Source organism: Asterias rubens, chromosome 19, assembly GCF_902459465.1.
Source record: "Asterias rubens chromosome 19, eAstRub1.3, whole genome shotgun sequence".
Lineage (NCBI taxonomy): Eukaryota > Metazoa > Echinodermata > Asteroidea > Forcipulatida > Asteriidae > Asterias > Asterias rubens.
The window spans coordinates 6904127-6927800 of NC_047080.1; the positions used below are offsets into that span (position 1 = coordinate 6904127).

Sequence of the window (23674 nt, forward strand, 5' to 3'; positions counted from 1 at the left end):
ACTGTGTAGATGAATTTTGTGCATTGGAAACTTGAATCGATCAATCACCATTAATACATGAAACTATGAACTCGATGCTGGCATGCTGGTGGTCAATCATAAAGCATGCGCGAGTTAGTTACCGCTGCGTGAGTGACAACTGTTTGATCGTGACAACGCAGGCCACCCACATGTAAACAATTTAATTTCAGTCCATTTTTAATGGTCTTTTTCAAAAGTGTTACGGATTTTGGTAAATTTATTTTGTTCAAAATGATATTTAAATACTGTTAAAAAAGTAAATTGTGGATAAACTGTCTTGCTAGACAAAATCTTACGACATTACATAACACGGTTGCTACATGGTGTGCATGTAGTACATCATACGTGATTTAGAGTGACAACATTTGAAGAGCCGTATAACTTTATTTCCATAGTTTTCATGACGGAGCTTTATACAATGTGTAGCACAATACAAAAACAAACACTTTAACTGTATTGTATTGGTTGGTTGGTTCAGTTCCTTTTACTCAAAATCAGTTTCCAAATTTTTAGCAAATTAGCACACAAAACGTATTGGGAAATTATTACAAACTTCGAGGGCATGCAACTCAAAAAAGAATTATTTTGAGCATTACTTGTTGTGCATGAAATTGTCAGTGAATAGCCTCTGTAACAAATTAGAATACATTTTTGGTCGAGAAAACTACCAATTTTTGTCTCAACAATTCTTTATTTAGCGTATTCGTGTTTTTGGGACCGTATGTTTTTTTTGTAATTATGAACTTACCACTAACTTAGTAATTTTAAGTTAAAATAAGATTTTAAAAAAGTGGAAGAGGTCAAAATTATCAATCTTCCTAACTGATGTGCATAGGTCACAACACTGATACTTGATTGGCTTTTGAAGAGCAATGTTATGCATATTCATGACGGTTTGTTTACCTTTCTCAATGCCATAAGGTTCGCGCATGCGCATAACTAAGTGGACATGTAAAACGTACAGTATGTGAAGCAAAAACTCTGTTAGAGTTTATATTCCATGTAGGCCACACACCTTCTTTAATGATGACGACAGTCCCCCTTTAACACATGTACGTGTACATGTATACACTGTATGACGACAGTCCCCCTTTAACACATGTACGTGTACATGTATACACTGTATGACGACAGTCCCCCTGTAACACATGTACGTGTACATGTATACACTGTATGACGACAGTCCCCCTTTAACACATGTACGTGTACATGTATACACTGTATGACGACAGTCCCCCTTTAACACATGTACGTGTACATGTATACACTGTATGACGACAGTCCCCCTGTAACACATGTACGTGTACATGTATACACTGTATGACGACAGTCCCCCTTTAACACATGTACGTGTACATGTATACACTGTATGACGACAGTCCCCCTTTAACACATGTACGTGTACATGTATACACTGTACGTATAAATCAAAAGCCCCAGCCCAATTTCATAGTACTGCTAAAAGGTTTTAACTTAAAATATGTTGCTGACTGTGTTAATTCAGTTTCATAGGGCAAAAAACCCGGCCATGTAACAACGTGTCGCTACCCTTTTATTCCCTTAATAATGCACTACTGTACCTCATCCTTGAGCTGCATAAGTGACGACTCCTCATCTCGTTTTGTAACCTTGAAGCAAGAAGCTCGATACAGGAGCTGCACTACATGTCCTACACTTGTCTTTGATGCTTGAGGAAACTGTTGCTCAAGTTTCTGTACAACAAACATAACAAGCACCTTTCGAGATAAAGCTGCTCCATCCTCCAAGGCTAGTAGGACTAGCTTCAAAGTTTCCTCCTGCATTGCTGAGGCGAAAAAAATTGGGATGTTAAAAAAATATGTTCTACAAATTTCTGGAAATAACGAACACATCCACACCAGTAAAAGACTTGATTCAAGTCCCATTCTCGTGTGAGAGGTGCCTAAAGCATATCACCCCAACTTACTATGAAACAACCCGTAGCATACAGTACAGTGCGCGCTCACCGTCCAAATGTGGTCCCGAGAATGGGACTTGACGAGGTTGTTTCTTACTTGCACGTTGTTAATGGAAAATCTCCCCAAATGGGGAGATGTACAAAACCAATGGGAGCGTGGAAGCGCTGCCCGCTGGTAAATTATTCATTATTTTTCTGTGGATGGCACGGGATTGGAACTTGAGTCATAGGTCTCTGCAAGCAATGACTCAAACTATTGGTTGTTAACACATTAACCCGCAGTAGTAAAATTTGTACATATACATGTATGAATATATTTGTAATTGAAAACTGGCTACATACAAGTAACACACTCCATCTCAAAATACACCACTTGAGGGAATAAGCCTACTCATCATTTGCAAGATCACAGCTTTGTTATTATAAACATGCAGCTATTTTTTTTAATGTTTTATTCCTTCAAACTCTTCTGTAAAGCATTGTACAGCTAAAAAATCAAACTGAATTTTACAACTCATCACACTTTTAAACCTCCCAATCAAGCCTGGCTGATGGTTTGTGATCTGCCACACTGACACAAATTCAAGCTGGTAGCTCCGATGCTATTGAGGACTGAGGTGATACGGCCCCACACAGTTCTGAGATGACTCAGCAGGGTTCTCCACAAGCAGTTTGGGACAGGGGTGGTGCCACTTCAAAAATGTAGCGCCCTAGCAAATTGCATTTTTCTCTGTGTCGGAAGACAACCTGACCACTTTTTTAGCCGATAAACGGAACCTTGTGTCCAAGACTCAAGTCAAATCCACACTTTCATGAGAGATATTTGTTGTTGTAAATTGTCCAGTTGGGGAGGTAGTGCTTTTTGCTCTACACAGCCAGGCTTCTGATGGATGTTACCCAGGCCTACATGTACATCCGTATGGACTGTTAAGAGGGTAACCCTGTTTCAGCCCCATGTTTCGCAACGGCCCCTGGAGGTGGTTTGTAGATATTATCAATATGTGTTCCATTGGTCTGTATGATGGACCACTGAATCACAGGCGTCTTAGGTTTTTTTTTCCCAGGAGACTAGCTGCTGGTACAATCTTTGATGTAAAAGACAAATTTCCATGTTGTTTTTTTTTTTATGGGGGGGGTTTTGGGGGGGAGCGAATCAGGATGTGAGCAATGTTGTACACTTAAAAAGACGCACTTCACAAGCTCACATAGCCTTCAAACTTCACACATCATAACATAGTGTTGTCATCAGGTGAAGATTTACATCATTTCAAATTGGAGTGTTTCAACACATCCCCTAAACTACGTAAAGCTATGTATTGTTAGTTTTGCAGTAACATTGTATATCTAAGTTTGCTTGGTAGATTATGTCATATTGACGTATAGATTGTGAAAATAGCTTGCATATATGTGGGATTTTAGGCATTGTATGGTGATGTATACTTGGTTTGTAGTCACACCATAAAAATGTACATTATACATGTATCTACTTGCTGGGTATTATATGTTCCTTTGTCTTGCGGTACTAGAATATATAGCCAGAAAAACATGTCATAGGAAAAGGGCTTTTTTTAACACATTTCATAAAAGTTATACTGTGTATGACACCAATTTGACCTTTTACTTTAGTCGAAATCAGAAGTTGAAGTGAAAAACTAATTTTGGAGGCTCGTTTGGAGGTCTCTCAAAATGAATTTACATCTGGAAACAGTCTATGTGTGTAGAGGGTTCCACTTACATTGTATAATGGTAACGACTTCATCCTTGTCGCTTGTGACAAAGTACTATTTTGCTAAAACTAAATTAAAGTTCAAATAGTTTAGACTTTACCATACATTTTTAACTCAGTGCCCAGACATGCCAGGTAAATGCCATCATAATATGATGACATTCATGGCTTTCAAATTACGATTAATCAAAGTTCATAAACTAAATAATTAAAGAGAACCACAGCTGTTTTGATTTGAATATCTGCAAGTTTGACCTCATATTTCTTTTATTTAAAATAGAATTACATGTAGCTGTTGCAAGCAACTTACCAACCAAAAGGACTAATGGTATAAATGCAAAAAAAAATAATGGCCTGACGCTTCGACCCTAGTACAGGTACTTGTCAGCAACGCGCAGTCTTCTTGTTTTCCAACTTTGCGCATGCGCGAGTGACGACTGTTTGATCTTGACAATGCAGGCCACGCACATGTAAACAATGGACTTTTAGTCCATTTTTAACGGTCTTTTTCAAAAGTGTTACGGATTTTGGTAATTTCATTTTGTCTAAAATTATATTGAAGTAATGTTAAAAAAGTAAGTTGTAGATAAATCTGTCGTGCTAGACAAAATCTTACGACATTACAGTTGCTATGGTGTGCTAAATCATACGTAATTTAGAGTGGCAAAATGTCAACATTTGAAGACGTATACTTTATTTCAAAAACAAACACTTTAACCTTATTGTATCGGTTCAGTTCCTTTTACTTCAAAATATTTTTTCAAATTTTTGGAAAAGACAACAATTAGCACACGAAACGTATTGGGAAATTATTACAAACCTCGAGGGCATGCAACTTGAATTTTTTTTTTCGAGCATTACTTGTTATGCATGAAATAGTGTTGAAAAGCCCCTGCTACAAATTAGAAATACATTTTTGGCCGAGAAAACTACCAATTTGCTAGTTTGGGGGTTTTGGGGTGTACCGTATGGGTTTTTGTAAATATGAAATTACCACTAACGTATTAGTATTTTTAAATTTACTGATATGCATAGGCCACAACACTGATACTTGATTGGCTTTTGAAGAGCAATGTTTATGCATATCAAGACAGTTTGTTGACCTTTTTCAATGCGATAAGGTTCGCGCATGCGCAGAACTAAATGGACGCGTGAAACGTACATAAGTAGAGTCTTTTTCAAAGGCTAAATAGCAACAACTTTTAATATTTATAAGTTCCTGCTATCCACAAAACCTGAATAAACAAAACTCAATGTCCTATTTGAATCTGTTTGTTGTAAGTACCTGGTCCAAGAAACTGACATCCTCTTGCACGGACTGCTGCCCAAAGATTAGCAGATAGTTGTTGTTGATTCTGATGCTGTAAAATCAATTCTGTAACAGTACGTTCTCCAAGTGATCTTGCTGCTCGCATGGCACGTGATCGCCCCTCCTCCTCAACTAACTGACAATTCACCAATGCAACTAACTTTCGCTGCATAGGTTTACTCAAGACACAACTAGCAGTACAAGAAGAAGTAGTGCCACTGTTGCTCAATCCAGCTGTAAGGTAATAGGTCACAAGAATAACAGCTTTAATAGGATGTAATAATTGTGTGGCAATGTACATGTATGGGGATAAAGATTACTTTTTGGTTTTACCCTACACCCACGTGTGATAAGCAATGTATACTGCTTTTGGAGTCCCACCAACAAGAAAAAATCCAAGGTACTGGCATGGCTTGGTTGTAATTTGAAACCATGATGCACATCTACATTTATCTATAATACTAATGCAAGTAAAGTGTCTGTTTGTGTAAGAAAAGCTCCTAGGTGCCTGTATAGATCGGGCTGCAAATTTTCCTACGCCATTTTTTTTTCGGTATGGTGATCATACTCAGGGGGTTCAATTTTTTTAAATTATTTGTATTTCAAAACTTCATTTATTTCACATACTTTTTTTGAAAGAGGATGAACGAATGCAAGGTATGAAAGCGCGGTTGATGATTTACGAAAACGTGCCAATGAAAACAATGTTGAAGTCGTGCAGAACGAATCACAATTTGATCATTTAAATACCTTCTATATTGTTGAATTTTGTCAAAAGTGCTGAAGTTCGATACTCAAAATCTCCTACCTCGATTTAGTTGAAAGGCATTGGCTGTCAAAATTTTGTATATCATGCCAGGTACATCTTAGTTTATTACAGCGTATAAATAAACATAGTACGTGTAGCTTTCATTAATGAAAATATCAGGGTCCGAATTTCAGACTTCCATTTAAAAAAGAGGATGCCTTTAAAAAAAACCTTCTAACAGTGTTATGTGCTCAGAAATAAGTACTCTTGTGGTGCATCTTGGTCGACTAAAGTCAACCTTGGTAAGAATCGGAAGAGGGTGAATGTGTGCAATTGACTGAATAGTCATTTTCTGATCAAATGCATACTAATACTGGTGCTCCTCAAGGTTGTGTGTTGTCCCCGGTGTTATTTTCACTTTATTCTAGTGATTACAGACACAGTGATACTTCATGTCCTATAATTAAATATGCTGATGACACATCGCTGACTGGTTTGATTTCTATGAATGATGAATCTTCCTATCGAAAAGAGGTTGATAATTTTGTTAATTGGTGTAACCTTAATTATTAAGAACTGAATGTGTCAAAAACTAAAGAAGTTGTGTTTGACTTCCGTAAAACCAAGAGTGTTTTTGAACCTATTTATATTAATGACACTAGGGTTGAAATCGTGGATAACTTTCAATATCTGGGCACTATCATTGACAGCAATTTGAATTGGAAAATCAATACTCAGGAACTTTCAGGGATGGAAGGTTATGGTGCAATAATGATCCTTAAAGCAATGATGTCATGATGACGTCATCACCGGTCACGTGACGTCATCTTAAAGGTGTTTTATGTTAAATGTTTGAAAATCTGTATCAAATCAGCCAATAAAGACCGTAGGTTTCTGTTTGCGAGATTGGGTAGGGATAAATTAGGTCTTCATTTTGTTTCATGTGCGTGACCTCATATGACCTCTATTTCCGGTCGAAACGGGCCAAAAATGGAAGTGCCCTGTAACTCAAAAGTGGTAAAAGTTATTAAGTTGCTTTCAAAGGATGTAAGTGTCTAGCAAGGGTGGGCAGTTCAAAAAAAATATTGATGACGTCACAAATTGCAACAGCGCCCTCTAGGAGCAGGTTGAAAACTCTTCAAAATGGACTTTTTGGAGATGTCTGTGGTGAAGTGTTTTGCAATCACTTCAAATTTTACACACACGTTTACTGTCAGGTAGGCATCATATGTGTGAAGTTTCAGATCAATGACGTCATCGGGGGTCACGTGACGTTGCATTAAAAGTGCACTTTTTGAAGTCATATAACTGTCGAAGTAATAATGCGATTACATGTATGTTGAAACTTAGTAGATTGTTAGATATTGGCAAGTTCTTGTGAATTGTGAAATGACGTCATCACATGATTTTTTATTATTTTTTTCATTTTTGCACCTTTAACACATAAATTGCTATCTGAACATGGTATAATCCCAATTATTTTTTTATTTATTGGACATTGGGCAAATTGCTTTGAATACACAACAAATTTCAAACTCAGTTGAGAAATTTGAAAATGTTTATTGACCAAACAGCTATGCATTTGTGCACAAATGCAATCATGTCTAGTTTATTGTTTACTGTTTCGTAGCGAAGCGCAGCGAAACAGCTCTTGTTTTTGTTAAAGTTTTTTTTATTATATATCTATTTTTTTTTTTTAATTTGTCTGTTTCAGTACTCGCAATTTTTTGCATAGTTCCCAAAGAGCAATTGCAATGAAACTTTCAGGGATTGAAGGTTATGGTGCAATAATGATCCTAAAGCAAGGACGTCATGATGACATCATCACTGGTCACGTGACGTCATCTTAAAGGTGTTTTATGTTAAATGTTTGAAAATCTATATCAAATCAGCCAAACGAGACCGTAGGTTTCTGTTTGCGGGATGTGGTAGGGATAAATTAGGTCTTCATTTTGTTTCGTGTGCGTGACCTCACATGACCTTTACTTCCGGTTGAAACGGGCAAAAAACGGAAGTGCCCTGTAACTCAAAAGTGGCAAAAGTTATGAAGTTGCTTTCCAAGGACGTAAGTGTCTAGCAAGGGTGGGCAGTTCAAAAAAAATATTGATGACGTCACAAATTGCAATAGCGCCCTCTAGCGGCAGGTTGAAACTTGTCAAAATGGACTTTTTGAAGATGTCTGTGGTGAAGTTTTTTGTAATCACTTTAAATTTTACACACACGTTTACTGTCAGGCAGCCATCATATGTGTGAAGTTTCAGATCAATGACGTCATCGGGGGTCACGTGACGCGGCCTTAAAGGTGCACATTTTGAACTAATATAATTCCCTAAGTAACTATGCGATCATGTTGAAACTTGGTACGTTGTTGGATATTGACAAGTTCTTGTGAAATGTGAAATGACGTCATGATGACATCATCACATGATTTTTTATGATTTTTTCCATTTTTGCACCTTTAAGTCATAAAATGCTATCCGAACATGGTATAATCCAAATTTTTTATTTAAATAGGCTGGATTGGTCATAACTACTTTGATGCAAAAAGAATTTCAAATTAAGTGGAAATTTTTTTGACATTTTCTTAACGAAACAGCTCTGCATTTGTGCACAAATGCAATTATTAGCTGTTTCGTAGCGAAGCAGCGAAACAGCTCTTGTTTTTGTTAAAGTTTTTTTAATTATTTTTTAGCTGTTTTCGTAGCGAAGCGCAGCGAAACAGCTCTTGTTTTTGTTAAAGTTTTTTTAGCTGTTTCGTAGCGAAGCGCAGCGAAACAGCTCTTGTTTTTGTTAAAGTTTTTTTAGCTGTTTCGTAGCGAAGCGCAGCGAAACAGCTCTGGTTTTTGTTAAAGTTTTTTTCTATTATTTAGCTGTTTCGTAGCGAAACAGCTCTTGTTTTTGTTTTAAAAAAAATTTATTATTTATTTTTTTATTTTTTTTTATTTGTCTGTTTCAGTACTCGCAATTCTTTGCATAGTTCCCAAAGAGCAATTGCAATGAAACTTTCAGGGATTGAAGGTTATGGAGCAATATTGATCCTAAAGCAAGGATGTCATGATGACGTCATCACTGGTCACGTGACGTCATCTTAAAGGTGTTTTATAATAAATGTTTGAAAATCTATATCAAATCAGCCAAACGAGACCGTAGGTTTCTGTTTGTGGGATGTGGTAGGGATAAATTAGGTCTTCATTTTGTTTCGTGTGCGTGACCTCACATGACCTCTACTTCCGGTTGAAACGGGCAAAAAACGGAAGTGCCTTGTAACTCAAAAGTGGTAAAAGTTATGAAGTTGCTTTCCAAGGACGTAAGTGTCTAGCAAGGTTGGGCAGTTAAAAAAAAAATATTGATGACGTCACAAATTGCAACAGCCCCCTCTAGCGGCAGATTGAAAACTCGTCAAAATGGACTTTTTGAAGATGTGTGTGGTGAAGTTTTTTGTAATCACTTTAAATTTTACACGGCCTTAAAGGTGCACATTTTGAACTAATATAATTCCCTAAGTAACTATGCGATCATGTTGAAACTTGGTAGGTTGTTGGATATTGACAAGTTCTTATGAAATGTGAAATGACGTCATGATGACATCATCACATGATTTTTTACGATTTTTTCAATTTTTGCACCTTTAACACATAAATTGCTATCTGAACATGGTATAATCCAAATAATTTTCTTATGTAAGCCACATTGGGCAATTTGCTTTGAATACCCAACAAATTTAAAACTCAGTTGAGAAATTTGAAAATTTTATTGACAAAACAGCTCTCAATTGTGCACAAATGCAATTTAGCTCTAGTTTTTTTTATTTTTTTTTAGCTGTTTAGTAGCGTAGGGCAGGGAAACAGCTAGGCCTATTGTTTTTGTTCGGTTTTTTATTTGGTTGTTTCAGGATTATTCAGTACTCGCATTTTTTTGCATGGTTCCTAAAGAGCAATTGCAATGAAACTTTCAGTGATGAAGGGCATTGGTGCAAGGAGGGTCCTAAACGAAATTCGTCATGATGACGTCATCACCGGTCACGTGACGTCATCTTAAAGGTGTTTTATTTAAATCTTTGAAAATCTATATTAAATCAACCACAAGAGACCGTAGATTTCTGTTAACGGGATTGGGTAGGAATAAATTAGGTCTTCATTTTGATTCGTGTGCGTGACCTCACATGACCTCTACTTCCGGTCAAAATGGGCCAAAAACGAAAGTGCCCTGTAGCTCAAAAGTGGTAAAAGTTATGAATTTTTTTTCTCCGCGATAAAAGTGTCTAGCAAGGGTGGGCAATTCAAAAAAAGTATTGATGACGTCATAAATTGCAACAGTGCCCTCTAGTGGCAAGTTGAAAATTCTTCAAAATGGACTTTTTGAAGATGTGTGGTGAATTTTTTTGTAATCACTTCAAATTTTACACACACAGTAACTGTCAGGCAGCCATCATATGTGTGAAGTTTCAGATCAATGACGTCATCGGGGGTCACGTGACGCGACCTTAAAGGTGCACTTTTTGAACTAATATAATTCCCTAAGTAATTATGCGATCATGTTGAAACTTGGTAGGTTGTTGGATATTGACAAGTTCTTGTGAAATGTGAAATGACGTCATGATGACGTCATCACATTATTTTTTATGATTTTTGCACCTTTAATTTTGTTTTTTATTTGTCTGTTTCAGTACTCGCAATTTTTTGCATAGTTCCCAAAGAGCAATTACAATGAAACTTTCAGGGATTGAAGGTTATGGTGCAATAATGATCCTAAGCAAGGATGTCATAATGACGTCATCACTGGTCACGTGACGTCATCTTAAAGGTGTTTTTTGTTAAATGTTTGAACATTTATATCAAATCAGCCAAAATAGATCGTAGGTTTCTGTTTGCGGGATTGGGTAGGGATAAATTAGGTCTTCATTTTGTTTCGTGTGCGTGACCTCACACAAACCTCTACTTCCGGTCGAAACAGGCAAAACACGGAAGTGCCCTGTAACTCAAAAGTGGTAAAAGTTATGAAGTTGCTTTCCAAGGACGTAAGTGTCTAGCAAGGGTGGGCAGTTCAAAAAAAATATCGATGACGTCACAGAAATACAATAGCACCCTCTAGCGACAGATTGAAAACTCTTCAAAATGGACTTTTTGAAGATGTGTGTGGTGAAGTTTTGTGTAATCACTTTAAAATTTACACAAATGTTGACTGTCAGGCAAGTATCATATGTGGGAAGTTTCAGATCAATGACGTCATCGGGGGTCACGTGACGTGGCATTAAAGGTGCACTTTTTGAACTTATATAACTCCCGAAGTAATGACGCAATCATATTGAATCTTAGTAGAGCGTTAGATATTGGCAAGTTCTTGTGAATTGTGAAATGACGTCATCACACAGTTTTTAAAGATTTTTTTCATTTTTGCACCTTTAAGTCATAAATTGCTATCTGAACATGGTATAATCCAAAACATTTTTTTTTAAATAGCCGGGATTGGTCATAACTGCTTTGAATATAATTAAAATGTCAATTTCAGCTGAGAAATTTGAAAATGTTATTAACGAAACAGCTGATTATTGTTCCTCTTTTGTGATTTTTATGTTTTTTTGTCATCTCCCCTGTAAATTTTTGGGATGGTTGTACATATCTTGTCTCTGTGTATTTTGTCACGTTTATATTTTTATACCTGTGTTTATTATATAATTTTTTTTTATTTCTGTGTTTTTTAATCATTGATGCACACTGGAAGGCAATTTTCATGTTTTTAACGTGATGTGAATAATAAATTGAACTGAATTGAAGAACTCGTCGCTGCCCTTTTATTTCTTTATGTAGCAGTCACAACAAAAGTTTCAGCTAAATACAGTGTCTTCTTGGTGAGAAAATTGTCACTGTATTTTTACTCATCAATGATTTCATCCAAGTTTAGTAAGGTAACGGCGGGTACCAACCGCATCTCTGGTGGCAGAATTCGCGAGCGGACACCAACCCTCAGAAATCTTTTACAAATAACCCATTACAATTCTGCTCACCGGGGTCACTGTAATAAATGCAAGCAATAACGCAGGTCCACTGGGCTAGCTGTCCTTCAAAAAGCTACGCAAATAAATACTCTAGCAATGAGCAAAGCATCAATGAGTGAAAACCACCACGTTTCATTGTAGTACAGGCTCCAGCCAGCCACACAGCTGTCAAAAGCGGAAGCACAGCATCGTGAACGTGCTGTCTCGGTAAATTTCGCCGCATGGTTTATTTCTGATTTGTTATTGCATTATGTATGGCGGGCGCAGTACCATTGAGCTCATGGGATACAGCCCGAACACCTCATATTTTTGTTTGGTTTTTTTTTAGGTGTTCGAGGTGCAACCCGAACACCTCTTATTATTGTTCGTTTTTTTCCCAAATACTTCTTCTTCTTCACAGCGTCCCTTGTCCCCTACAAAAGCACCTTTCCCAAGCTCGTATGAAATTGAAACTCCACATATTATAAGTTACTCCACAAGCGCGAGTGGAATAGGCCTATAGACAAATATAGCGCTTCTGCGTCCCATATCCAACGAGGCCGAAGGTCGAGTTGGATATGGGACGCAGACGCGCTATATTTTGTTTGCATTCCCCGAGCGCGCGTGTTAAGAAACAAAGCCGTTGACTTGACTCGTTTTTCATCAATTTCATCCGCAGAATGACAAGAAACGCATTTACGGATGATAGGAGCGTCAAGTTTTAAAAAAAATGTTTAGGTTCGCCATTTTGCTAATCAAAGAGTTGGCTGTAATAAATTCGTATTATGACAAGCGTCACACGTGCAACGCGCAAAGTTTAAAATTTCAGAACGTTTTTTTCGCGATGAACAGCGTTTAGAAAGTTTAGAATGTAATTTTTGCACTGTCCATATGCAGAGCGTGACGCATTGACACTCACAATACGCAGTGTGCAATAACAAAAAACTGGGAGTAGGTTATAAGTTTTTTTACCCCCCTCCAGTTCGAGCATTTGATAGGTGGATTAGCGCGTACTGGAAGATAAAGTTAGATATTCATTAGGAGAGGAAACCGTTTGAGTTACGTTATGATGACGTCATCAGGTGTCGAATTACAAGTATTTTAAGTTTAAAAAGTGACCATTTGCTTTTTGCTGCAAGTCTTTGAATTGTACAGCTTTTATATTCATATTCGGGCATCCAATAGATCAAGACTGGGGCTACATTTGAAAAGTTACTGCTAAAATCGTATGACCCCTCCTTCCGCTCGTACCGGAAGGTCAAAGTTTGCTAAGTATATTTTCATAAAAAATACATTTTTCGGCTTATCTACAGCCATGCTACATGTACATTGAATGGTCGGTTCTCGTCCGATAACCGAAGTAAAGCAACATCAAGCTCGGTCAGTACTTGGATGGAAGACCGCTTGGGAAATACCGGGTGTCGTAGTTTTGTTGTTTTTTTGTGTTTATTTTAAACTCTTCCTTTTTTGCCCCATTGGCCGCTCATAAAACTACAGCAGCCAAGCATGTAATATTTTAAAGGTAAGCTTTTATCTTAAAACGGTGTAAGTTTAATGTAAATCTGTAGACATGTTGTTTTGTGTTGCACAAGTACCCAAATCCTTTAAAGGAAGTAGTGTTGAGTTTGTAAAACGTATCTTGTCAAATGCAAAAGAAAAACTCAAAGATTATAGAAACCTTTTCCTAAGGGTTGGAGGTACCATGCAAGTTCCTCAACACAGCTTTTCGCAGCAGCATAGTTCCTTAAATACCCACTGATAATAGAATTGGGTAACTGTTCTTGTTGATGTCCACCAATCTCTGCACCAACCAGCTGTAACAAGGCATAGTTTGCAGGCAGTTCTTCAATATCACGTCCAATTTCTGTTTGGTCAAATGGGCACTGTTTTTGATGGAGCTGTCTCAAGCACATCTTACAAACTGTATGACCGCAACCAAGGCTGATAGGTCGCCGAACATTTTCATCAAAATCATTGAAGCAAACTGGGCATGAGAGAAACTCTGTCCACTGCGGAGCTTGAATGGGCATTTTCTATGTTGCTGTGCTGAACAAATCTGCAAACAAAAGAGAATTAAAAACAGTTGTAAATGCAGGGATAGGAAATTTCTGACAACTGTTGGAAAACTTACTTCCAAAAAACAAACGCAATTATACAGTTGAGTAACCGACAGCATGATCTGCAAGGCACAGTTCCTCAGAAATGTTCTTGTAAAATTTCTGACATGATTTTACAGGGCATAGAGCAACCACGGAAAGACTCTTAGTTTGAGTAGGGAGAAACTCTGGATTAGACGCCTTCATGCAGACCATTCAACCCCATGGTCTGAACATCCAAGAAGGAAACGACTAATAAACCTTTTGTTTTGCTGTCTCCTTTTCCCCCCTTTTAGCCTGCGCCTCATTCACTAATTAATTACTTTTTTTCCCACATCTTCCCACCCTTGATATTGTCCTTTGTGTTTCCATCTTCTTGTGGTCAAGCCAGCCCTTCCCTTCACCCCCCCCTTTTGTCCCCTTATTCATTGCTTACCCCTTGCTTTTTTGCTTTCTAACCCCATTCATGTATTTCCACTTCACTGCTTATGTTTCACTTAGTTACCTGTTCATGTTTGTTGTGTTGTCATTTAGCCTTTGTGAAAGACTCTGCTAGGGTCATTAACTATGTTTTGCAAATGTTAGCTTGTTTACAAAAAACTTCACAGATGCTTTATTTTACAAAAATGATACCATACCTTGGATTGACCAAAAGGTTATTTTACTGTTTATCGTAAGATTTTTTAATTTTTTTATTTTGTTGTTTGGGGGAATTTTTTGAGGAGTGTTTGCAGTATTTGCTGTGACATGCATTGGTTTTGATCATGCGCGGTTGTTTTTAAGGAGTGTTTGCAGTATTTGCTGTGACATGCATTGATTTTGATCATGCGCGGTTGTTTTTAAGGAGTGTTTGCAGTATTTGCTGTGACATGCATTGGTTTTGATCATGCGCGGTTGTTTTTAAGGAGTGTTTGCAGTATTTGCTGTGACATGCATTGGTTTTGATCATGCGCGGTTGTTTTTAAGGAGTGTTTGCAGTATTTGCTGTGACATGCATTGGTTTTGATCATGCGCGGTTGTTTTTAAGGAGTGTTTGCAGTATTTGCTGTGACATGCATTGGTTTTGATCATGCGCGGTTGTTTTTAAGGAGTGTTTGCAGTATTTGCTGTGACATGCATTGGTTTTGATCATGCGCGGTTGTTTTTAAGGAGTGTTTGCAGTATTTGCTGTGACATGCATTGGTTTTGATCATGCGCGGTTGTTTTTAAGGAGTGTTTGCAGTATTTGCTGTGACATGCATTGGTTTTGATCATGTGCGGTTGTTTTTAAGGAGTGTTTGCAGTATTTGCTGTGACATGCATTAGTTTTGATCATGCGCGGTTGTTTTTAAGGAGTGTTTGCAGTATTTGCTGTGGCATGCATTGGTTTTGATCATGCGCGGTTGTTTTTAAGGAGTGTTTGCAGTATTTGCTGTGGCATGCATTGGTTTTGATCATGCGCGGTTGTTTTTAAGGAGTGTTTGCAGTATTTGCTGTGACATGCATTGGTTTTGATCATGCGCGGTTGTTTTTAAGGAGTGTTTGCAGTATTTGCTGTGACATGCATTGGTTTTGATCATACGCGGTTGTTTTTAAGGAGTGTTTGCAGTATTTGCTGTGACATGCATTGGTTTTGATCATGCGCGGTTGTTTTTAAGGAGTGTTTGCAGTATTTGCTGTGACATGCATTGGTTTTGATCATGCGCGGTTGTTTTTAAGGAGTGTTTGCAGTATTTGCTGTGACATGCATTGGTTTTGATCATGCGCGGTTGTTTTTAAGGAGTGTTTGCAGTATTTGCTGTGACATGCATTGGTTTTGATCATACGCGGTTGTTTTTAAGGAGTGTTTGCAGTATTTGCTGTGACATGCATTGGTTTTGATCATGCGCGGTTGTTTTTAAGGAGTGTTTGCAGTATTTGCTGTGACATGCATTGGTTTTGATCATGCGCGGTTGTTTTTAAGGAGTGTTTGCAGTATTTGCTGTGACATGCATTGGTTTTGATCATGCGCGGTTGTTTTCAAGGAGTGTTTGCAGTATTTGCTGTGACATGCATTGGTTTTGATCATGCGCGGTTGTTTTTAAGGAGTGTTTGCAGTATTTGCTGTGACATGCATTGGTTTTGATCATGCGCGGTTGTTTTTAAGGAGTGTTTGCAGTATTTGCTGTGACATGCATTGGTTTTGATCATACGCGGTTGTTTTCAAGGAGTGTTTGCAGTATTTGCTGTGACATGCATTGGTTTTGATCATGCGCGGTTGTTTTTAAAATCTTAGATTTTGTGCTGAAACAGATGATTACATGTACAAGTGAACGACTGTTTGAGAAACAGTCACTTGTCTTATGAAAATTTTGTTTTTTGCAATGATGCAACAAAAAAATTAACCAAAAATGCTGTGGTGCCTTTTTTATGCTGCGATGCCCTTCAAATCCAAGAAAAAGCTATGTGCTTTTTTAACCTTAAGTTTAAGGTCTGTTAGGTCTTCGCCTAAATGTAACTCTGTTATCAAGTTCATCTTGCAAATGTTGTTATCTCACTACAAGCCCTCATATGTGGTTGTGACGTCTTTTTCATTCTTCTGTACATTGACATTGACTATGCGCTGCGTTTCAATATGACACTCTGGTGAGCACATTCACAGATGTTTTCGAGCTGCACAATTCAACCACCAAAAGGTTTACACTATTGAAATTTACATGTTATAATAATCAGCAATCAGCTAGTCAATAGTGCAACTACATGTACATGTAACAAGCTTACTGTCAAAGACCACAACTCAAGGACTGCAACAAGACAATTGTTGCTTCTTAGCAATATCCTGACTTGCTTAAATGGATCCTGCCCTGTCGAGTGACCAAGTACATGACAAGTATGTAGAACTTCGTAGTGTCACCAAGCATGCAGTGTAACTGTAAGCATGCATGGTTGACCTGCCTGTAGTGTCATGTACAGTGTAAAGGCAGTCAAAGGTTAACCATTTAAGGTTACTTTGAAAATGTACATGTACTCCTAGAAGTTTCAGACAGTCAGTTTGATTAATGAATTAGCCATTAAAAGAAGGTGATACAGGTGGAGAACGCTGAAAACAAAAATTGATTGATTGACACTTACGTAGAAGGAATTAGTCTCATTTACATGTAATACTTACATGTATACTAAGGATTTAGTCTCATGTAAAACAGTAGTCCATAGTTAGAGATGATCTAATTAGTTTTGCATGCTACTATAATGGGGTTTGATCTGAGTTTGATCTGAGTTCTTAAAAGGTTGAGTACATATGTAAGTGTCATATCATCAATATTATTTAAAATGCGAAACCTCAGGCAAGTTAGTGACATAATTGTTCATCATAACTAAGAAAGCGGTTGGTCCAATTTGGGTGCCCAGCCGTCTATTTCACAAAGAGTTAGGACTCGTCTTATCTCGAGAACTTAGGATTAATCTTAAGGTCTGCATGCTACAGTGCAGGGTTGGGACTCGTCCTAAGTCCTAAGACTAATCTTAAGTTAGGAAGAGTTTTGTGAAATCGACGGCTGTGCAACACCTGCATCAACATTTCCCAGGATGATAAGACACCATTACATCAAACTGATGTTAACGAGATGACAACAAGTTTGTAATCCATGGCACAAAAGAGGATCTGACACCAAGTTGGATGAACTTTGGAATTAACATCTGATGATCTACTAGTCTTGGTGCAAGACGTTTCTCGTTCCCTTTTCACGCACACCGCGGCCAATTCACCGACAGCGCGCGCACCGACTCACCTGACTTATAGTCCACTCACCGCCCCGGAGAAACGTCTTGGTCCGTGTGCTGATCGCTCGGGAAATTCCGAGCACATTCCAATCATGCCGTGCTGCGCTAGGCCTGCATAACTCTGACGTAGCAGTATCAGCATAATTTCCCACAGTCTGGTATCTGTACGTCTTCTGTGCAACGCAACCAGAAACAGCGAGGCTTCCTCGTATGTTAGTTGGTGTGTCGGGCTTGTACATTTACGTTCGTCTTTTAATTTTTGTAAACATGATTGCTGCTGAACGATGTGCGAATTTTAGTTTGCCCTAAAATACGTTTTTGGGGAAGATTGATTTTGATAATTTTTGTAAGTGCAATTAATTGAGGGGAATGGAATCTTAAAATGTTATGAACGATGATGTTTTTTAGCAACAGAGCTAACAAAAATAGATCGATGTACACGAACGTGGGATTTTCTGGCATTTTTAGTCTTAGTCCAAAGGGTGACTTTGTAGGTAAAAATAATTATAGGGTCCGGTGCCTGAAAGTACTTTTTATGCAGAAAAAACTAAACACTACATCCAAAACTTCCGTATCATACTCACACAGCTTGGTCAAAATCAACCAGTGGTCGACCACTATTAAATATCTAAGCCTATGAGTAATTTGACACGTCTTCGCGAAGATAAGAAGCCCATCCACAACACCACGTTGGCATTCGGTTGTGTACTGTGTGCATGTGTACAAGAAGGTACTATGTACATATCCTTTGCCCATGCACTTGGCCACAAGTAGACATGACATTTAATGGAGGACAATTTTGGCGAACGATTGTGATCTCTTCGCCCAAAACTGTGCCGGCCATGCAGGATATCTTTCTTTATTTTCGAAATAATGTGCAAATACACCCATACAAGTTACAAGTTCTCTCATCTGCAAATAAAACACTCGACTCCTCGAGTCTTGCCGATGGGGTCAGCAATATTGTTATAGTATTTTTTCATTGACTGACAATTTCTTCCCTCTAACAATCGATCGCAACCGCTGATCTCTAATTAATAATAACATAAAGATCAGTGAACGCCTTTGCATGCACAATAAAACGCACATGGTGTGTATTTCCCCGGGTTCCCGCCGTAGCATGATGCAGCGAGGCTTTTTGACTCGACACGTCGGGTGCATGCAAGTTACCAGGCTGGCCCGCTTGTCTGTTTCCAGTTGTGCGCGTGCGTAGTATTTTGTTGACCCACACGTTGAATATGTATACGAAGGTCACATAACTCAATCTAGCACACGGACCAAGACGTTTCTCCGGGGCGGTGAGTGGACTATAAGTCAGGTGAGTCGGTGCGCGCGCTGTCGGTGAATTGGCCGCGGTGTGCGTGAAAAGGAAACGAGAAACGTCTTGCACCAAGACTAATGATCTACTCTATCAAACACTTTACTAAAGTCCGTATCAGCTAAGACAGCAAAATTTGGAGGATTATCATGATCAGTGGCACTAAAAATGTATTTAAAAGCTTAACCAAGCAAAGTGATGTTGATGAACCCTTAAGTGATCCAAATTGGTTTTTGTCTAAAGTACATGTAAGTTCCAATGTCTTTCACTATCCAGTCCACGACAAAAAATGTCAAACACTTTTAAAGCAAAAATGCATGCAAGTGCTATCGGACACAACAATCTATCAGTCCATTGTTGGGGGACTGGTATTGGGTATAGGGACAATAAAAGCCTTTTTCCAGATAGCAGATACATTTACTCTTGGAGAGAACAATTAAAAATGTCTATCAGTGGAAAACAAAGTGCATGTGATTTCTTTCACTAGGCGCGGTGGGATGCAGTCGTGTCCTCTACTCGTTTAAATTGATTGTTCTTATTTGATTGAAGATGTCCAAGGGGGTGACAACAGGAACTGCAGATTTGGCGGGTACATGTAGATAATATGCAGGTAGCTTAGCAGGATCTAATTTTGGGATGTCCTTCGCCACAGAGATGAAATTGTTGTTGATTTCATTTGCTATGTCTGATGAGGACGCAAAGAGTATGAGAACTTTCTTTTGATGATTCAGGCCAGTCATTTTCTGAACTTTATGGTGCCACTGCCTTGGATTAGATAATCTCAGTCTGGCCACTTGCAGTTATAGAAAGTAAGTTTCGCTCATTTTGTAAGTCTGATCACCTTGTTACGTGCCAGGTTGCTTTGTCCCTCATGTTGAGTCTCGTTTAGGTTGAGATTAGAGTCTTTGGTGATGGTGTCTGGGTAGCTTATTTTCCTCCTGCCGCGATTTGGATGTCTGCCAGAAGGATTCCAGAAGATCAGGTGCAATAGACTAAGATTAAGTGGTAGAGAGTTCCATATGCGTGGTGCAGCTAAAGAAAAAGACCTGTCACCCCATGAGTGTCGAGACTTGGGTTCAATAAGGAGAAGCATGGAACTTGATTGAAGATTCATTGATGGAGTGTAAACTTGAAGCAGTTCAGAAACATAGTGGGGAGCCTTGCCATTAAGAGCTTTGTGGACAATGAGCATCAGCTTGAAGATGATTTGTTGAGTGATAGGGAGCCAGTGTAGTTGTTTCAGAATGGGGGTGATAGAACAGGATTTTCTAGACAGTGTCACAATGCGGGCAGCAGTATTTTGCAGCAGTATTTTGGAGCCGTTGAAGACGGGAAATCTGGTTGTTTGGAAGAATGTAACAAATGCATGAATGACCTTTTCAGTGGCACTTTTGTCCAAGTACTTGCGAATCTTACCTATATTCCTGATGTGATATGATGATAGACGAACAATGTTGTTGATGTGTGGCTGAAATGTCATTGATGAATCAAAAATAACTCCTAAGTTCCGAGCTATCAGCGAGGGAGCTACATGTATTCGAGCGTCACCGATGGAATGTATGGCACTGAAACCTTTGTTAACTGTTGACGTAACCCAAATAGAAGGAACTCTGTCTTATCATCATTTACCTTCAGGAAGTTTTGTTGTGTCCAACGTCGAATCTCTTGGATGCATTTCTCAAGTCTTGCAATAGATGCATTGGCGTTTTCTTGAGAAGATTTAATCGTGATGTATAGCTGAGTGTCGTCTGCGTACACATGGTAATTCAAATTATATTTCAGGATGATGTCACGAATCGGTAAAGTGTATAGCGTAAACCACTGCGGGCCGAGTACAGACCCCTGTAGCACAGAGTAGTTCAAAACAATAGGGTCGGATATCGCGATGCCAATGTATACATGCTGAGTTCTATTGTAGGGATACGATTTACACCATGCTAGGGCCGTGTCCTCAACGCCAAGGTGATTCTGGAGCCGAGAGAGAAGGATGTTGTGATCAACAGTGTCAAAAGTAGCACTCAAGTCTAGCAGGACTAGTGCTGTAAGGTTACCATTGTCCATTGCAGAAAGAATATCGTTGCTCACACGGACTAGTGCAGTTTCTGTCCCATGGAAAGGCTTGTATGCTGACTGGAACACGTCGGACAGGTTGAAAGTATGAAATGTGGTCAGAAATACGTGATGAAACTACTCGTTCGATGACTTTTCCAAGATACTTTAAGTTTGCAACCGGTCTGTAGTTTTTGAGTATCTCCTTGTCCAGGTTTGGTTTCTTGATGAGCGGCCTGATGTAGGAAACTTTGAGGCTATCAGGGAAACAACCGGAACTGAGAGATTCGTTTACAAGCTTAGGCCTTAGTGATGTAGGGTACAAATATATTGATGTTTTGCTTCATCATGGATGTTGACACTGGATCCAGTCCAGCTCACAGGATTTTGAAGGAGATTTCATAATAACCAGGTCTCAGCAACAGTCATGACAGTGGCAGGCTCCAAACACAGAGAGTCTACACTCTGTCATTTCGTCTAGTTTCGATAACGTAACCCTCCTCGCCGTCGGGAGGAGGGTTACGTTATCGCAAACTACATTTCAGCCTAGTTTTTGGCCACCAAAGTATTTGTGGTAAGATGAGGAATCGTGCAATCTGGGTGCATAAATCCTGGAAATACTGTACAATCCTTTTTATGCATTGTCAGCACTGTAATCAGCACTGTAATTACTATCTCTCGCAGTCGCATCGTAAAACCAAAACCTTTATTTTAGATTTCAACACACGATGAAGTGCAAGCAAGTGTCATTGTACAAAGGTTGGATAACATAGATGACTTTAAACAAAATGATGATTGTGAACGATTTCCCTGCTATCCTATGTACCAATGCCTACTAAAAACCCATGACACAAGGACGGATACCATATCAAATGAAAAAGTGGTGGCGTGATACTTCAATTTCGTACCTTGCAAAAGGTACGATCGTCCAGGACCAGGGTACGAACGAAGTGGCAAAGGTACGAAGTGTCCTGACACCTATCACTATAAATAAGTATCACTATATCGCTTATGAGTCAACTCGGTCCCAAGTTAACTCAGTCCCAGTCAACTTGGTCCCAAGTCAACTTGGTCCCAAGTCAACTCGGTCCCAAGTCAACTCGGTCCCAAGTCAACTCGGTTCCAAGTCAACTCGGTCCCAAGTCCACTCGGTCCGTACGGGAAATAATTGAATTGGAAAAAAAAAACACTGTCCTTTGACTTTGTACATGAAATGGGATAAGTGTGCACCAATGTTCGGGGTATAATATTCGATGCCTCCAATAGCGACCCGTTTGTTTCTATATTCAACATTCACTTTTGAAAATTACCGATTGTGTTGGCCAATCAATTTCAACTAAAAAAAAGATCTTCAAAATGTCTCTTTGCTTTCAACCAGTCTGTATGCATGGCTCTCAACAATTCATTAATTGACAAACATTAACAGTCGCACTAAATACCGACAACTCACGACCCCTCACGACAACAATTTTTAAATGCACTTTATTAACAAAACATTTGAACATAAGTCAACCGTTAATTATATGCACAAGAGTCATATGCATCTAATCACTTTTAAACTGTTGAACATTTTGTTCTTTTAACTGTAAAAAAGGTGTTTTTGACCCCGAATTTAGTAGCAAACGGAAATATTTGCCATGTTGTCTTTCGACGTACTTGGACGATTCTATTACACCGCAGGGTGCATGGGTAATTTCAGAGGGCTGAGTTGTATTTTCTTTTTGGTTTTAGCTGCTGATTTTTTCTTTTTTTTCTTGTTAGTAACTAAGCTGACACTCTGGAATTCAATAAAAGGGAAGATTTAAATACAAAGTTTTTTAAAACTCTATGGGGACTATGAGAGGCACATAAAATGGTAAATAATCATCTTGCATATTGTATTACCCCTGCGGTGTAATGGAATCGTCCAAGTACCTTGAAAGACAACATGGCAGATATTTCCGTTCGTTACTAAATTCGGGATAAAAAACACTTTTTGTACACTTAAAAATACAATTTTTTCAACAGTTTGAAACTGATTTGGATGCATATGACTCTTGTGCATATATTTACCGGTTGAATCATGTTCAAATATTCTGTTAAAGTGCATTTAAAAATTGTTGTCGTGAGTTGTTGTGAGGGGTTGTGAGTTGTCGGTATTTAGTGCGACCCAACATTAACAATTGAATCCTCTTTGATTTCTTTTCAAGTAACTTACAATTTACATTTAAAATTAAATAAAAACTAAAATCTACTAATTAAAAAACTAAAACTATTAAGGAAAATAGTGTTTGGTCGAAAATAAATAACAAACATAATATTGTTCAATTATAACTTGGGTTGCGGTCCCTCCCCGCCCTCCCTCCCGCCCGTGCAAGCTTCCCTGTCTTGGGACCGAGTTGTCTTGGGACCGAGTTGACTTGGGACCGAGTTGACTTGGGACCGAGATGACTTGGGACCGAGTTGACTGGGACCGAGTTGGCTTGGGACCGAGTTGACCGGTACCCACTATAATATATATCATCTCCCACAGGCCGGCCGCAACAAACTTACCAGCCACTGTTTAAAGTGTAGAAGTGTGATGTTTCCTGATGGATGTAATTTAAACTCTTGCCCGGAGTGGAGACCGAAAGAAATACATACATTTTTGTACACTTGTTGACGTTTCATCACTAATATCAAAATCCATAGTTAATATCATATGATTTCATCAACAACACAGATTGATATAGATGCATGGCATGCATGTCAACTTCGACAAAATGTTGTGCATTTGTGTA

The 23674-nt window shown here is 38.6% G+C and overlaps 1 protein-coding gene across 1 annotated transcript; it reads right to left on the reverse strand.

Annotated features, from left to right (window-relative positions):
• Nucleotides 1-1411: 1411 nt before the first annotated feature.
• LOC117303272 (roquin-1-like) lies at nucleotides 1412-23674 on the reverse strand. Its single transcript, XM_033787431.1, has 4 exons — nucleotides 23448-23674; nucleotides 13393-13770; nucleotides 4969-5226; nucleotides 1412-1825 (listed from the first exon to the last, which is right to left on the reverse strand). The coding sequence occupies exons 2-4, from the start codon at nucleotides 13742-13744 to the stop codon at nucleotides 1593-1595; spliced, it is 843 nt and encodes a 280-aa protein (XP_033643322.1). The 5' UTR covers nucleotides 13745-13770; nucleotides 23448-23674; the 3' UTR covers nucleotides 1412-1592.